The sequence below is a fragment of the Galeopterus variegatus genome, unplaced genomic scaffold (genome assembly GCF_000696425.1).
Source record: "Galeopterus variegatus unplaced genomic scaffold, G_variegatus-3.0.2 Scaffold1492, whole genome shotgun sequence".
NCBI lineage: Eukaryota > Metazoa > Chordata > Mammalia > Dermoptera > Cynocephalidae > Galeopterus > Galeopterus variegatus.
In genome coordinates this window covers 373,076-391,235 of record NW_007727603.1, presented here as the reverse complement: position 1 = coordinate 391,235, position 18,160 = coordinate 373,076, and the positions used below count along the sequence as shown (strand labels likewise).

Below are 18,160 nucleotides of genomic sequence, written 5' to 3'. Positions count from 1 at the left end.
GGTTGGGATCCGTTGCCAGACACGGAAAAAAAAAAAAAAAAAAAAAAAAAAAAAAAAAAAAGTCCAAAGTTCAAAGTCCCATTTGTGAAATCAATACAAGTTATCTACCTCCAAGATACAATGGTGGGACAAACATAGGGTACATATTCCCATTCCAAAAGGGAGAAATAGGCCAAAAGAAAGGTGTAACAGATCCTAAGCAAGTCTGAAACCCAGCAGGGCAGGTATTAAATCTCAAGGCTGGTGAATCAGGTAACTTGACTCCATGTTCAATGTCCTCTGCACACTGATACAAGGGTTGGGTCCCTAAGTCCTCTGGCAGCTCCGCTCCTATGGCTTTCCTGGTCTCGGTTGATGCTTTAGCTTTTGCAGGCTGGCATTGCATGCTGGTAGCTCCACAGGTCTGGGGTCTTCATGGTGGTCCTGCTCTCACAGCTCCACCAGACATGGCACTGATGGGATTTCTCTGCTGCAACTCCGACCCCTCGTTTCCACTTGGTATTGCTCTAGCAAAGGCTGTCTGCAGTGACTCTGCACCTGCGACAGATCTCTTCCTGGGTCCCCAGACTTCTCCATACATCCTTTGAAATCTGGGTGGAGGCTCCCAAGCCTCTACAGCTCTGGCATTCTTCAATCCTGCAGACCTAACACCATGTGGATGCCACCAAAGCTTCCAGCTTGTATTTTCCAAAGCTGCAGGTACAGCCACACTTGGGGCCAACTTAGTCACAGTTCAAGCAGCCAAAACAGCTGGGGTGCTGGTGTGGGGAACAGTTTCCCAAGGAGGACCTGGGCAGCAAGCCCATGGAGGGTGCCTCAGGCCAGTTCCCCAAGACTATTTTGTCTACCTAGGCCTCGGGGCCTGAAATGGGAGGGTTGGCCCCAGAGGCTTCTGCAATGCCTTCAGGGCCTTTTCCCACTTCTCTTGATAATCCTGTTCTTTTGCACTAATCTCCTTAGTACCATTGGATTTTTCTTCTGAAGATGCTCTCTGCTTCTCTACCACATGGCCAGGCTGCAAATTTTCTAAATCTTTACTCTCTGCTTCCTTTTTAAATTCTGGCTTTAGGTCGTGCCTTTGCCACCATAACTCAGTGTAGGCTGTTACAAGTAGCTATGCAACTTCCTTAATTCTTTGCTGCTTAGAAATTTCTTCTGCCAAACATTCCGTTTCACAACTCTTAAGTTCCAACTTCCACAAAGCCCTAGGGCAGGGACACAGTGCAGCCAAGTTCTTTGCCAGTTCACAGCAAGGGTGATCTTTGCCCCAGTTTCTGAAAAACTCCTTATTTCTATCTGAGATCTCCTTAGAATGGTCTTTACCGTCCATATTTCCATCAGCATTCTGGTCGCCACCACATAACCAGTCTCTAAGACATTCCAAACTTTCCCTGGTCTTCTTGTCTTCTAAACTCCCACCAGCAGCTAGGCTTTTTCTAGCTTGTTCCTCTAAATTCCTCCAGCCTCTCCTTAATACCCAGTTCCAAAGCCATTTCCACATTTTCAAATATTTGTTATAAGCAACATCCCACTCCTGGTACCAGTTTTCTGTATTAGTCCATTTTGTGTTGCTATAACAGAAACACCTGAGACTGGGTGGTTTATAAGAAAAACAAAACTTATTGCTTACAGTTTCTGAGGCTGGGAAGTCTAAAGTCCATCTGGTGGTGGCAACAGTGGCCCAGGGGTCTCACATTGCAAGATGTGGAAGCAGAGAGAGCAAAAGGCACACTCTCCTCTTCTTTTAAAGCCCTCAGAACCACGCCCCTGACCGCCATTTTTAATCCATTTACTACTGCATGGTCCTACAATCCAATCACCTCTTCAAGGCTCCACCTTTCACTTACCATAATAGGATCTCCCACCCTCTTAACAGTCACAGTTTCTAATACATAAAACTCAGGGGACACAATTCAAGCTTCAGAGAGTTTTGCAGGGACATAATTCAATCCACTACAGCGTGTTTGGCTGGAGTCTGGGAGCAATGGTGGGGACTTGAACTAAGCTGGCACCAGCAGAGAAGGGGATGATTCAAGGAATATTTAAAGGCAGTCATGGTGACCAACTGGATGTTAGATGAGAAGGAGAGAGGGGTAAAAGATTACTCTGAAGTTTCTGGACTGATCAACTGAGCATTTACTGAACTGGGGAATACCACGTGGCATATAAAGACTTTTGTGTTAAGTACACTAAATGTGTGGTGCCTGCGTGACATCCAAGAGGAAGGACCTAGGAGGTAACTGAATGTGATTCTGGAGTTCAGAAGACGTGCCTGGCAGGAGTAGATTGAGCACAGACAAGCTATGGGAGTGGATGAGACTGCCCAGGGGGAAAGGCTTGTGGGAACCTTTGGGAACCTTAACATTGAAGAGCTGGAGAAGGAGGAAGAGCAGAGAGATAGGAGGAAAATCTCCAAAGTGTTGTAAGAGGGGGGAGGTAGTCATTACCAGTGATGTGTGTTGCTGAGACATTAGGCAGTTCTCCAGGATTGACAACAGGGAAATGTGACCTCAGCAAGAGCGGCTTGGAAGACGGTTGGAGTGGAAACCAAATGGAAGGTGAAGAAGTGGAGATAAGAGTTGGACGGCTCCTCGGGGAAATGGGAGCAGTACCTGCAGGGGAAGATGAGGGCGAGGGTGTGTGTGTGTGTGTAGACAGGAAAGACTTAAAACTGTTTAAATGCTAAAGAGAAGAAATCCAAAGAAAGAGGTTGAAGATACAACTGTGAAGGGGGTTGGGAGGGTAGGTTACTGTGAGAGAGATGACTGCAAACTAGAACTGTCTATGTGAAATGACTTCAACTGGAAAAAAAATTCTATGTCTATGAATGTGACTTTGTAAAACTTATGCATGTGATTTAAATACAAAAGTACTGAAACAAAGATAATAGGTTTCTTTTTTTTCTTTTTTTTTTTTTTTGTCTTTTTTCGTGTCCGTCAACGGATCGCAACCCTCAGTGTACCGGCAACGGGATCACAACCCTCGGTGTTGCACCTGCACCTCGCTCAGCCAGTGAGCGGGAACCGGTCTGTATGTGGGATCCGAACCCTCGGCGGGAGCGCCACCACGCTTCCCAAGCGGCGCACTGTAGCAGTGCGCCACCGGGCCGGCCCGATAATAGGTTTCTTTGCCAGATTTTTTGATACACATCTGTTAATAATTATCATAACCACAAGAGATACCATCTATTGAGCATATATTATGGTAGATGTGGGGCAGGTGCTTTGTACATATCATCTCATTTAATCCTCGCAACAGACCTGCCAAGTCTGTGCATTATTCTCTTTTTGCAGAAAAGAATACTGAAGTGAGCCTTGAACTAAGGTTCAAAGAGAAAAAACAGTTTGCCTAACAGCAGGCAGCTGAAGAACCAGGATTCAAACATGGGACTGCCTTGCTCCAGAACCTGAGTTCTTTCCTCTAAAATTAGAGTACCTGGCCGATTGGTTGACTTGGTTAGAGCGTGGTGCTGATAACACCAAGGTCAAGGGTTCAGTTCCCTGTACTGGCCAAGCACCAAAAAAAAAACCCCCAAAAAACAAAAAGAATAACGTAAAGAAATTTAAACCCCCAAATAGCATCTGTATGTTGTTAGTCTTCAGACACTGGTGAGATCGATGACGCAGGTTGCAGCAGTATTGTCCCCTCTTTCTAGTATCTGTTTGAAACGAATTGCAGTAAAGTAATAGAATTTAGGATTCTGAAAGTGGGTGTCTGGTTTTTCGTGTCAAGATCACCAGTACAAAAAAGTATGTGTGTTTCGTTTCTGTGTGTGCATGTGAGCCTGCACCTAGGAGTATAGCTATGTTTTATGGGTCTGAAGCTTATAACGTGGGGGAATACAGATATTTCTAAGACTCTGTGCAGGGACCTGTGCAGGTAAAAGGCCCTGAAGCTCACTAGTTTCATGACAAATCCACCTGTGCACGTCTGTGTGTGCACATGAACTGTGCATGTGTGCGTGAAGATATACCGAGGAACTAGCAAAAGCTACAGTCCCTTGATTGGAACCTTGGCTTTGTTGCTTAACATAATAGAAGCACTAGTTGGTACTAGTTATCTCTTTTCTGGGAAGACAGAGAAGATTTATCAAGATTCAGATGGGTTAAGCATTTTTTGAAAAGTACCTTTCAATTTAAGCCAATAGTCTTAGCTAAGTTAGATACACAAAGGTCCTTCAAAAAGTTCAGAAAAATTGAATTAAAAGAAAATACGAATCCTTCCATGAACATTTTGAAGACCTCTCTTACAATTCTATAACTCATGCTCTTTAGTTCCAATAGGCAAATAAATACAACTTATTTTTTTTTTCCTTTTTTGTCTTTTTTCGTGTCCGGCAACGGATCGCAACCCTCAGTGTCGCGCCCGTACCGGACCGGGACCGGCAACGGGATCGCAACCCTCGGTGTTGCTCCCACACCTCGCTCAGCCAGTGAGCGGGAACCGGTCTGTATGTGGGATCCGAACCCTCAGCGGGAGCACCACGGCGCACTGTAGCAGTGCGCCATCAGGCTGGCCCAATACAACTTATTTTTAAATGTCTTCTTTATTTCAGAGATCCTTTAGTTAGTATTACTTTTTAGATGTGATCTTCTGCATATATGAAGATTTGAATAATGTATAAAGGCTGGGTGTTAGAGTTACTAAGGGACACTGAACGTGAAGTAGGATGGAAGGGTTATCTTCATTTATTTAGAAAAATGTTGTCGACAAGACCCATGTTCTGTGTTATTCCTAAAGCCAAAACTAAGAACCAAGGTACGGGGATTGCTGGGGAGGCCAGATTCCAGCTCAACAGAAGAACTTTCTATCGACTAGGGCTGTTCAGAAATGGTTTGCTTATGCTGTGGCTGGCTGCCCATCACTGGAAGTTCTCAGACAAAGCAACTTCTTGGCTGGGGAAGGCGAGGTGGGGGACTCTTAGTGAGCAGAAGAGTTTCAATCTAAGAAATCTGCAGAATCCTCTCTAGGTCTAAGATTCCAAGTTACTCTGGGCACACACTGCCAGTCGCACACACAGCGCAGGCACAGTAAATTGGTTCCCGTCCCATGGTAGTGGTGTGCTTATGGCCAGCCAGCTGCATTCCCTGCCTGAGCTGCTGGTTGCTGAGGAAACGTGTCTGTGAGTGGACTGATCCAGCTCTGGCCACACTCGAGAGTCTTAGAATTCAGTTTTTTCTTCGGTCCCCTAGTATCTGGGACCTCAGGTCCATGCTTCTCATGGATGGCACTTAAGAATGTTGTCATGCTGGTTCTCATAATAGGCTTACGGTTGAAACTGGCAGAGTCCCGCTTGACTGGCCCCTCTGCCTGCTTTCTCCTGCACACTCGGAGAGAAACCTTCTCAGTCTGCCTCCCTTTGCCGGCTTTGGGATGAGAGGCAAAAGCCAGCCAGCACCGAAGGCCTGGGGACAGTGGGGCAGCGCACATCCTAGCCCCGCTGTGGAGTTCGTCCACGAGGTTGGAAAGAGGTGTCCAGAGAGCCCCATGGGAGACTGGTCACAGTCAACCTTCTTCGCCCTTTCTGGGGGGACATAAAACTGACCATAATCCAGACACTCCTGCATGGGAGACCTCCTTAGGGGTCTACAGATCTGTCCCAAACTACTTCGTAAATAATAATAATAGTAATGGTAGTGCTGGTGGTGGTAACAGCAGCAGCTACTGATAACTGAGCTTTTCCTCTTTGCCTGGTGCTGTGATGAATTTATTGCATGGATCACTTCATTGAATCCTCACAATAGTCCTGCAAGGTAGATACCATTAACATTGCCATTTCACAGATGAGGAAACTGAGACCTAGAGAAGTTAAGGGGCGGGCCTGAGGAGGCACCCGTCTGACTCCAGAGCATAGACTGTTACCATTCTGCTGTAATGCCTCGCCTTCTGTGTGCACACAGAGAAATGAGAACACAGAAAAGGAAGTGGCCCGCCACCCTCCAGACCTTGCTTTAGCCACCCCACCAGGGAGCTCTTCCAAGCCCAGAGTGCCTCCACGGGGGGCAGCAGGCTCACCAGACCCTGCTCTAGGCACTCTGGACGTTTCCATCACTCATCCCACACGGGAGTCAGCTGAGGTCGGTGCTGTTATCTGCATTTTCAGAGAAGTTCAGGGACTTGCTGAAGGTCAGCTGGTGCAGAGGAGCCGGGGCTGAAGCCTGCAGCCTGCCTCTGCCATCTGCGCACCACACTGCCACATCAGCCCGCCCTGTGAAGGGACCGAAGTTGAACACCCTCCCAGACACTAAATTTATATTTCCTGGCCTCCCCTTCCAAAATGGATACACTAATTACTGACCATTTTTTTTAGTAATCGTAATCATCAGGAACACATTTTTAAATGTTTTCGTTTTCTATTCTGCATACTACCGAAATAAAACATTGATCAAACGCACAGGATTAAGCCCAGCAAATGTGAGGCCATGTATATTAGGAAAAGTTCAGGAAGACATTACACTAAACCAAGAGAAACAAAGTGTTGATTAGGGACTTATTTTTGTATGAGATTAAAATATGAATCATTAAAATAGGACTGTATTTCAGGCGCCGTCTCCCCATCTCATCAGAGACATCACCATGACTACTAGATTTGGATTCCATGAGTTCTGAAGCACTTCTCAGCTCTAAAGTGCAATCATGTGGGCCATGATTCTACCTTACACACAAGATTTTCAAAAGTCTGATTCAGAATACTTCTGCATCTTCCTGCCCATCTCCTTTTAGTGAAATACCCAACAGACATGATGTCTTCAGATCTTTGAAGTCTTTTACTTTATTTAATCATAATAGTAAGCAGTGGCAGTAAGTTATACTAATAGCAACCAAAATTCAAAGGCAGAGGAAGGAATAAAGTCAAAGCAAAGATACAAGGTTCCCTCAGGAATCGCTTAAAATACGGTATCCATGGGACTGCATTTGGTGCACTTGGTAGAGGATCGGAGGTTTGCAGAAAGAAAGAAATTAACATGAAACGTTTCTCAGGTTCATGCTGAGTTTAGAAGAAAAAATAATATAGTAATATCTACAGCCCCAAAATATGCAGTTAAATTAAGTTGTTAATTAAAGTATCTGTTACAAATGGCTAAAATTAGAGACAAAGGTCCATTGTCTGGTACAATTGTTGACTCCCTATCTGTATGTGGGGAAGGGTGTGGGAGGACAGTCAGAGGCCTGTGGTATTTTAAAGATTAATCACCCACCCCTAAAGGGTTTTTGAGGCACCCACCTGCATTTTGAACTTGGATCTAAGCCAGATGGGTGGGACAAGATCATGACAGGTTTTGTTTTGGGGTTTTTTTTTTTTTGCTAATTAACCACTCCATGAACACTTCAAATACCAAATATATCAGAACAGAGGGCCCCCTGCCCAAACCTGCCCCCACCATCTTCTGCAAGGGACTGACATCTCAAGATAATTTTCTAGGGATTACAGAATCTTGGGGCAATGCCTTTATGTATTTTTAAAGAAGGAAAGCATCCCAGAATGTGCTAGTTCCTTGTAGAGCACCTTTGGTAGTCAGCACCTCTGACCAGACTTGTGAATTTTTTTTGTATTTATTCTTCTTCTGCCTGGGATTGGGGTGCATTAGAAAGGCATATTTTTCTCTGTGGGGACGATTTCTATGACAAATCTATGAGTTGTCATTGGGACATTAAAAATGTTCATACTTAACAAATTTGTAATTCTTCTTTGAATAAAGAGCAAGCAAAGATAGAGATAAAAGGGATATTTCTACAAAAGTAATAGCAATAGATTGGGACAATTTAAAGTTCCAATAAGGTCTGGTGTATCCCTCTGATGGGCTATTATTGTGCAGCTACTGAAGCAGTTCAGTAATGTGAGAAAGTCTTCAAAACCTAATGTGGAAGAAAAATAAGAAGATACTAAACTATTAAAAGCCTGATTCTAACTGTATAGCTAAAGATAGCATTAACAGGGCTTCCTGCTGCTAGTGATAAGATTATAGGTGGTTTTTGATTTCTTCCTGGTTTTCTGCATTTTTTAGCTTTTTTTGTACATAACTTTTATAGTCAAAAAAGTTTGATTCAAATAATGCCATGGCTCTCACCTTTTGAGTTTCAAGCGCTGCGTCCTGTCCCCTTTAAGGACAGGACTCCACGGGGTGGGCAGCACACCTGTTTTGCTCGTCATGATATCCTCAGTCCAGTGCCAGGCACACGGCTCAAGCTCACTAAGTCATTGTTGAATAAAGTATTCCCGTTTCTTCTTCTTCCCAGGTGATGTGCTTTATGAACTCCTTCAGCATATTCTGAAGCAGAGGAAACCCAGGATCCTTTTTTCACCGTTCTTCCACCCTGGAAACTCTATACACACCCAGCCGGAGGTCATGCTGCATCAGAACCACGACGAAGGTACTGGAGGAGGCGTCTCTTTCCTTGCCTGAGGTTTAGACAAATCCAGGAGGTTTACTTGTTAACTTGATGAAGCTGTTGTCTTTTGTGTGATTCATTTTTCATTCAGCAAACATTTACTGAGTGCTTACTATGTATAAGGCACTGGGGGAAGGCCTCAATGGATACGCCTGGTTCTCTGAAGCTCACAGCCTAAGTGAAGCAGTGCAATGGATATACACATGAGTAGAAAGCATAACTGTAATACATGGGGCCAAAAAGGGAGGTGGAAGGGGAGATTACATCCAGGTACAAGAAGCAGGGTCAGCTTCAAAGGGGAGGGGGCTCTGGAGGATTCTTTGAAGTCCAGCAGGGTTCTGATAAGTACGGATAAAGTGGAACACATTCCAGCAGAGAAGATGCTGTGAAGGTGGGGTAAGACCTTGGTGTCAAGAGCAGTCAGAGGACATGCACTGTAGAGCTTCTCTGCCCCCGCCCACCCTTTTATTATGAAACATTACAAACACACCTCAGAGAGAATAAACAAACCCCTGTGAACCATCACCCTGCTTCAACAGTGATCAGCATTTTGCCATTGCAGAGCTAGTCCAGGGAGGTTAGATTGAACCAGAAGGTGGAGAACTTTGATTTTTAATACAGAGGAACATAATGGGGAGTCATTGAAGGTGTTTGAGCAGGGGGGTAATCAAAGCTGGGGGGGACCCAAACCCTGTGAACTTGCATTCACTCAGGCTCTCTGCATCATGCACCAAAGGGTTATCAGCGTGGACTCCCTGGCAGGGCTTATTTCAGATGTCCCAGTTGCTGCTCTGCTCTTGAGTTCACAGTAGTCGTAAAGTCGTTGGTAGAAAATGGAAGACCAGAATTGGAATGTGGCCCTGGACATAGTTCCAAAGTAGGTGTTTGGGTGCAGAAACAGTTGAGCGCCGTTCCATCGAACAGCTGAGTGTAGGTAGAGTAGCATTCGGTGACGAGTTGTGCCTCCGAGGGTCATTATGTCGATGTCCTCCTGCCCAGACTGGTCGGATGACAGAGTGCAGATGCGTGGCAGTACTTTTTCACGTGGACTCCTCCTTAGGAACAGGTTACAAGGGACCTAAAACCCTGGTCCATGGGGGTACTTCCTTAAATTGATTGATCTTCCCCAAGGACAGGGCTAATATTTTTGTTTTGTTACTGGCAAATTTTAAAATGAGAGGTTTTTTGTTTTCTTAACTAACACTTCACAAAAGAGCCTGACTCCAGACAACCGATGTCGTCTCCTTGTGCCAAACATTTCACAGCAGGTCCCCACGCTTCCGTGATGGAGAATAAACGAGCATTTCTTGCATGCTCCCTGCCTCTTTCTCTCATCCTTTCCTCCCCTAGCTTTACCCTTGCTAAATTTAGCAGCTGCCCTCCTCCCCTAATTCGGTTTTTACGTTCCTTTGCTCTTCCTGCCATGAACATTTCCAGCTTGCATAATAGCCAACAGCCACACAGAGAAAGGAGGTGGGTTTACTGAAGCTTGACATTAAGGCAAGCATTATATTACGTAGCCTGCCTTTCCAGATACAGAGGGTGTGAGATGGGGTTTTTTTCTCTCTTTCTCTCATTATTTTAAAAAAAAAAAAAATTCCACTTGGAATTTCTATTCCCTTTTTATTCCCAAATGTGATTGGAGGCTTACGGTCTCACCTCGTCACAAGCGCTTCCTCCTTTCCTCTTGTCCTGATTTGACTCACAAGTAGGCGTGTTTGTCATTGTTCTCATTTGCAGGAGCTCATCAGTAGAGAAAACTGGCTTACTCTGAGAGCCACTCTCAACCCAAGTAAATACAGATGTGCCAACGCATAGGCTGTAATGAGCTGTGCCCTCAGTGTTATGACGTCAGGGTGATGAGCTCTGCAGGTGAGAGAATGGAGCTAATGAGGCCAAGGTTAAGGCTTCATTGCCCTGCGGACCAGTTAGCTCTGCTTCAGACCCAGCTCTTAAAAGTAGCGCACACTCAGAGACCATTCCTTAAGGCTGACGGCCATGAAGCAAAATCTGGAAGACATGCCCTGCTCCTTTGCCTATTCAGATGAACAGGTAGGCACAACCAGAGGGGAAGTGTAGGTCTTCATCAGGGGGTATCCAGTGAGAAGAGCTGTTCAGGGCACAGAGGTGATGTGAAGAGCTGTCCCTCCCCCAGATTTTCAGATACAGCAGTGCCCTTGATGGCAAGAGAGGTGAAGGGGTCTGTACAAATTCCCTACCTCCAGCCACCTTTTCTCTCTGCTTCTCCACCAGAAAGAAAAAAAACCCCTAGCTCAATCTGAATTGTCTCTAAATCAATACTGTTATATTTCATTGAGAAGGGCAACAGATGATTGATGTTAACATACAGAAAGATCTTGTCCTGGAAAAAACAAAATCTGTAAAATGAAATTATGCATATCAAATACTACTTCCCCAATGATTTAATTTACATAATCAGGGATACAGTACCATGTAAGAGTATGTTGGCCCATTGACTTGGCACAGATACATGTGTACATGTCAATGAATGGCAGAACGGAAGGAGAGTGCAGCACCCCTTCCAGAGAGGCCCACCTCGGCACCTGAGCAGCCTGGTGAGGTGAGGCGTGCAGACTGAAGCGCACACGCAGGCTTCATTCGGCCCCTGTAGCTTCACCCATCACAGCCACCAGCTTCACCAGTTCAGACATCTACAATTTCACAACAGGAAATTATATCACAGTACAAATGTGTCTTGTTCAATCTAGCAACAGTTCCCAACAAATACTTCATGAGTACATCATATTGAAATCTCACCTTCCTTACTAGCTGCTGCATGGCAGCATCAGAAGCCAGGAAGCCTGTGTAGCTCAGAGGTTCCCCTCCATGCCCTGATGGGAGAGGAGGGGGATCACACTAATTCATACTCTTTATTTTGTAAACATTCATTATCTCTATGATGTACTCTGTTCTGAAATAGTGTTATGCCTTGAGCAAAGATTTCCACCTCCATGTAAGAAAGCCAGCATTTCCATGCTCTTCCCTTATTATTTATGGGAAGGGAGGACAGTATCATATAATTAGGTTAACCCTACGATTTTCATCCATACTGAGACACTTAAGACAATGACACAGGGCTCCATTAATAAATAAGCCAGGACAACAGGCATGCCAGAACCATCCCAGACCAACTGGAATGTGTGTGTGTGTACATATGTGTGTATAATTTTTTTGAAGGATGAGATCTGGAACTCAGAAACCAGGTTCTGATCCTCTAATCTGCCAGAACAAATCATGAAGGCTAAGTTGCTCATTTCTCTGGCTCTCAGATTCCCCAGTTGTAAGATGGGGTTGTAGACTAAATGTTCTCCAACATCTCTTACATCTCTAAAATCCTCACGTTATATCTGAGATGTCTGAGTCTCTCTGGGTGATATGAAGACCTCAGGGTCTTAGCAACTAAAATCTAGAAAATCATAACAGTGTCCTGCCTGGTGTTGCTCAGAAACAGAAAATCTCTTTTCTTCCCATATGTCTCACCTTACTGAGAACATCTGATAATATTGCCACTCTCAGTGGTCAAACCAAGGGTAGCGTCATTCGCTTATTTCATGGTAAAAAGCTCAGTTTAAGTGGGTTCCTTTTCTTTGACTGTTATGACTCATTTTGTCTGCACAATATGAATTACATGGTAGGTCAGTAGGTAGGTAGCAAGGAGAGAAAATAAACAATCATACTACTTTTTTCACAAAACCCAGAAAGCAAAACATCTTTAGAAATTTCAGACCAGCAAGTGATTATAAAATTATTTTGTCACTCACAGTTGTAGTAACAACTTCTTTTGATACCTTAGGTTCCAAAATCAGTTACTTTTAGAATAACTTACTTTAACTCCTTTTCAAAGAAAGGCTTTGTCCCCAAGATATATATTCAATCACTACTAGTTCTTTGGTAGTGGAACTACTTGAGAAATAGTTCCCTAAAAGGTGATTGGGCGATATAAAATCAGCTTCCAGTCTGGGCTAAAGTCTCCGAATGGGGCCGGCTGTGCAGAACAATCCACATAGGACGGGACATGTGCACAATCTGTAGGGAGAGGGAACAAGATCTGTGTGTCTCAAACATCCCTGGGGGGGACCCTCCTATCATTTCAACTCTCAGTCCCATCCTTTCCGATGCCCTTTCTAAGAGACTATGGGAGGTAATTTTTAATCACTTTAATTGGAGATATTTACACACATAATGCCATGATTGCTTCTGCAACAGCGGACGCAGTTTTAAGGTGGCAGCTCTGCTCTGGTGCAGCTCTTTGCTTCAAGGTGAACATGGAAATTACAAGTGATGATGAGAAATTTGGGGCATTGATATACTGTTGATCTCAATTTTCCTTACAACTAGCACATGGGAATGGCCCGGATAATAGAGAGGACTCATTTTGTGGGGGATGGGGAGGGTGGCATGCATCATGCAATGGCCCAGAGAAATTTTATTTATATGATTTCTTTGTTGCGGGGAATATTACCCCCCCACCATCACTACCACCACCAAACCCAAGTGCCCAAAGACTGCTTTGAAGAAATGAAATCTTATACTATTTTAATGAGATAATTAAAGAAGATGGGATATGTGGATCTGCTTCATAATAAAATAATAGCTAACACATATTGGGTCCTGCACCCTGTTCTAAGATCTTAAATGTTTGAATCACTTAATCTTCACAACCACCCAATAAAGAAGGTAATATTATTATTGCCACTTTATAGATGACCCCAAATCAAGTAGCAAAGCTAAGGTTTAAACCCAGTCAGGGCTGACTCCAACGCCTGTGTTCATTCCACTGCAGCATGAATGAGCAAACAGAAATAACATTTTTATAAATTTTTGTTGTGCAGATGTCCTGAAAATAGGGAGGATGAATCAAAGATGAGTAGAAGTATGGAGATTAGATGCCAAGGCAGTTTTCAGGTCACCCGACGGGTACAGTGCAGCAGGTTACCAGCACTCCTGCTTATGGGACTGCCAAATTTAAACAAAATAACTTTTGAGACCCCAAAATATGTCTTTGGTTCATGATGTTGAAAACTCATACTAAATTGGACTGAATGAACCCTTACGGATGGATGCTTGACCCCCCCAGGATGAGCAGGCTTAGCGTGATGAGACTCTCCCAGCCCATGAGAAACGCGGTTCTGATGCAAGCACTGGCTTCTGAGAGCAGAGGTGTGGGCTGCATCCCCGTTGGGGACCGGCCCTTGGTGCAGGTCACTGCTTGAAAGCCAGCCCCTCATTACAGCTGCTGAGCAGGCACCAGGTAGATGAAGCTTGTAGCTGCTCAGGCCGCATTGTGTTACTCGTTGTTGTAAAAATCACCCTGATTCCCTAGTCCTGCTGGAATTGTGTTGATGACTGAAGGCGTCAGGAGGCCATCGGCTGGGGTTTGACATCTTTGCTGTGCATTTTAGCTGTGTCGTATGTGTTGGAGCCAGAAATGTAACAGTGCATGTGTGTGCTCTGGATCCAGACCTCCTGGGTTCAAATCCCATCTTCCCAGTTTATCAGCTGTGTGACGCTAGGCAAGTTACTTAACTTCCTTGTGTCTGTAAAAAGAAGGAAAATAAAATCTGTAAAAGAAGGAAAATCACAGTACCTGTCTCTTAGGGTAACAAATCAGTTAATACGGGAAATGCCCCTAGAACAGCACTTATCAGAGAGAAGGAAAATCACAGTACCCGTCTCTTAGGGTAACAAATCAGTTAATACGGGAAATGCCCCTAGAACAGCACTTATCAGAGAGCCAGCACTCGTAAATGTTATTCATTATTATTATTCGATATTTCTTATCATTTTTTAATTGCGTTTTTTCCTTCTTTTTTATAAGTTTTTAATTGTGGTAGAATACGCATAATGTAACATTTACATTCTTAACCATTTTTACGTGTGCAGTTCAGTAGTGTTAAGTATATTCACGGTGTTGTGCAGTAGTTGGGTTTTTTTCTTACTTCCAATTCCAGTTTTCTTAACCGTTGTCATTATTGCATCTGCATGCAAACACCACATTTGTGCATCCCATACGCAGGCAAGGCCTCTTGCCCACCCTTGTCATTATCCTTCAACACTTTAATGGATTAACCAGGCACCGTTGCTAGCATAATTTCTATGGGAAAACACATGTCCAGTGCTGGTCTTCGTTCCTTCCGGAACACATTCCGTGTGGAGGTGAGTACTGCTTGCGGTTTATATTACCTCATAGTACCTGGCACATGGGGTGGGTTCTCCCTGACCCCTTTGCACCTCTCTATTAAACTTCTGCCTGTCTCCTCTCACATTTAAGAACTAGAAGATTAACCTTTCTGTGCCCTTTCTATTCTGTGATTCTAGCAGCAGATAATGAGAGGTCCCACCAGAAGAAGAGCAGGCCCAGGTCTTGACTTCCTGTTCTCCCAGGTAGCAGAGCCTCTGGGGCACCAGCTAGCACCTTTTCCCGCTTACCAAGCCTCATTCCACTCTTCTGTATTTCTCTTGTCCTTTCTAGGACCTTTTTTTCCTTCTTTGCCTCCTGCCTTTCAGGACCTAGGACAGCATGACCTTTTACCTTTGACCCTTGCCGCTGTTGCAGCATTTGTTTGCTGCAGTAAAGTGTGGGAGCACTGGACTGTGCATCTTATCTGGGCCCTCAGTCTACTTCAGGGGGGACCCACCCACTGTCCCTGCCTCCCCCAGCTTCCTCCATCGGCCTAGAAGCTGCTTTTAGCCCTAGGGCTAGCTAGCTCTGTTGGAAGTTTTTAGGGGTAAGAGATCCCTAATATGCATGAATAACTCTCCCAAGATAGGCAGGAAGTCTCCAAGAAACTTCCTTTTACCTCTAGGGAAATGCCATCAGATCCCTTTGAGATAAGGGGACGAGGGGCAGCTGGATTTCACTTCTAGGGAAGGAAGCCCTCTGTTAAGGGCTTATCTTGCTCTTTCCCCACTCCAGGACTCCTCTGCCTTATCTGTGTGCCACCCTGACCCTAGTCCCTGTAGATGATTGAGAGGTTTACTCCCATAGGTCTAATTGTCTCATTTGAAATCCGATCTCTTGATTTCTTTTGTGGGGCTTTATTGAAACCAGGGAGACTTTCCTGTACTGCCTGCAGAGAGCAAGATGGTTTATAGCGTGCAGATTTGCATATACAGCGCTCCCTGTATTGATCCGTACAGGTTAGGGCAGCCTGTTGGGGGCCGGTGATAATGAGAATGAAGGCTCAGAGTCCTACAAGTTACCCACTTGGTTTCTTTCAGCTCCATTCATCCAGTGACTGTAAAATTCTAGGATTTATTTACAGGGTTTATTGTTTTTAGGACTTCAAACATATGTGAATCATACACTCCAAACTTGGATGGTTTTCTTATCAGGCCCTACAAGAGATTGAGTGACATTGGCAACTTGTTGAGATGAATAGGCTGACATGGGCAGGAAGGGGTCAGTGGAAGGTTTCCAAACCAAGCAGAGGCTGCACTCATGGGAAGGGACTGGGGTGGGGGGTGGGGGGCAGTATTTGTTTGCTAGGGCTGCTGTAACAAAGTAGTACAAACTGGATGCCTTCAACGATAGAAATTTATTATCTCACAGTTCTGGAGACTACAAGTCTGTGATCAAAGTACTACCAGGGTTGGTTCCTTCTGAGGGCTGCGAGGGAGGATGTCCGTGCCCCTTGGCTAGCTTCTGGTGCTGTGCTGGCAGTCTTTGGCATTCCTTGGCTTGGAGATCTTTGCCTTCATCTTCACAGGACCTTCTTCCTGTGTGCATGTTTCTGTGTCCAAAGCCCCCATTTTATAAGGACACCAGTCATATTGGATGGTAACAATGACCTCATCTTTAATTACATCTGCTAGGAACCTCTTTCGAAATAAGGTCACCTTCTGAAGTACTTGGGTGGGGTTAGAACTTCAGCATATGAATTTGGAGGGACACAGTTCAGCCCATAATGGGAGTAAGAGAACTTGAGTGTGTATATGAAATGTACTTTGAATTCATTTTTGTGTAGCTATTTAAATCATTCCTAGTTCCCACTAGTCTTTTACAAAGCTGTGCTGGGATTCGGTCCCTCCTGGAAGAACGTGAGGCACAGTGTACCAAGGAGAGTCACCCGCTGGGCCTGGCTGTGCACCCCCCGACCACCGTCTTCTCTGATCATCATCCTTGGCCTCAGGGACAGCACGATGGTGCAGCTGTGATCCTGGTGTGTGGGTGGAAACTCGACCATAGCCTTTGCTCAACCCTGGAAACTTCCCACTCAAAACCCATGATGTTCACCAAAGGCAGTTAGTTTTTAGGCTTACTAAGTATTTATTATTTATAACATGATGAAATCGGGTCAGATTTTGATGAATTTTAAATAGAGAAACTTTTCTAATAAGTGAAAGGAAAGAGGATGAGAAATCAGATTTTTTTTTAAGTATCACATTTAAATTTCTGATTTATTTGGGGCTGTTTGGTAGTGAGAAAAGAGCCCCAAAAAGAGGTCTACAGAGAGAACGGCTGGGGTTAGAAGACACTTCCAACCAGAATGACAGTTCCCTCCCAGTCCTCGGTCTTTGTTCCTCCCTCCGTCTGTGCCTGCACTAAGCATGTGTGGCTTTCCCTCCCTCTTCCTTGTGTATTTCCCTCCCATATCACGACTTGCAGAATGAGGGCAATGTGGATAATTTCCCGGTTTTCCAGCTGGGCAACTCACCAAGAACAAACCCAGACATCAAGGCCAGACCAAAAAAATCTTCTTGTTTTAGACAGAAGACTCCTACATCTGGGGGATTTAATGCACCCACTGTACGCTCAGTGCATTTCCTGTGTCCGGAGCTTCTCTGCCTGCCGGCTCTGGTCGTGTAAGTTTCCATACCCTGCTGCCAACTTATAATAACAGAGGCAGCAGGCAGCAGGGTAGGAACGTCATAGCCCACTCTGTCCGTGGGTGCATGCTTTGCAAACCGAAACAAAGCTCAGAAGGTCTCATTGTAGGCCTTTCAGCCTTGACAGTGGTTGTGCCCAGACCACCAGGAGCCTGGAATTAAATACCCTCGGATCCAGTTCTCTACCATTAATGTTATCAGCTTCATCAAGTACTTCCTCTTTGAGTGGTGTCTGCAGAGAAATAAATAAATCAAGCTCCTACAAGTCCTGTTCCTGCCTGGATCCTGAGTCAAAAGTAAAATCTGAGTTGGATTATCCAGAACACTCTCCCTCCTTCATTGTTCCCAAAGATCTGGGCAGGAGCAGAGAGTGAAACCTCTCCAGGACATTGCATCAGTTCCTCTTTACCCTTGGCATGAAAGTTCTTCCTCTCCTGGTCCTCCCAGACTTCCTAAGGCTCGCCCTGAGTGCACACCCTCTCACTGAGCCTTGAAGCCCAGGACATCAAAGATAGCCTGCAGGTAACTAGATTACAGACCAACGCCTGTGTCCGTTGTAAGATTTGTAAGACGGGAGTGCACACCCTCTCACTGAGCCTTGAAGCCCAGGACATCAAAGAAAGCCTGCAGGTAACTAGATTACAGACCAACGCCTGTGTCCGTTGTAAGATTTGTAAGACGGGAAATCGATTCAGGAAATGGGATTTTTCAGTACATGGTCTTCATCATTCTTAAGTATTTTTAAACCTTAATATGCTTTTTATTTTATTTTTTTTATTTTTTTGTCTTTTGTCTTTTTCCGTGTCCGGCAACGGATCGCAACCCTCAGTGTTGCCCCCGTACCAGACCAGGGACCGGCAACGGGATTGCAAACCTCGGTGTTGCTCCCACGCCTCGCTCAGCCAGTGAGCGGGAGCCG

General features: G+C 44.9%; 1 protein-coding gene across 1 annotated transcript in view; it reads left to right on the top strand.

The window, feature by feature from the left end:
• The first annotated feature begins 8,241 nt into the window (after positions 1-8,241).
• The window catches only part of ETV6 (ets variant 6), a 36,280-nt gene continuing 26,361 nt past the window's right edge, over positions 8,242-18,160 (top strand). The window contains exon 1 of the mRNA XM_008577325.1: positions 8,242-8,373. Within this exon, the coding sequence (XP_008575547.1) occupies positions 8,349-8,373 (25 nt within the window). The 5' untranslated portion in view covers positions 8,242-8,348. The remainder of the gene's footprint in view (positions 8,374-18,160) is intronic.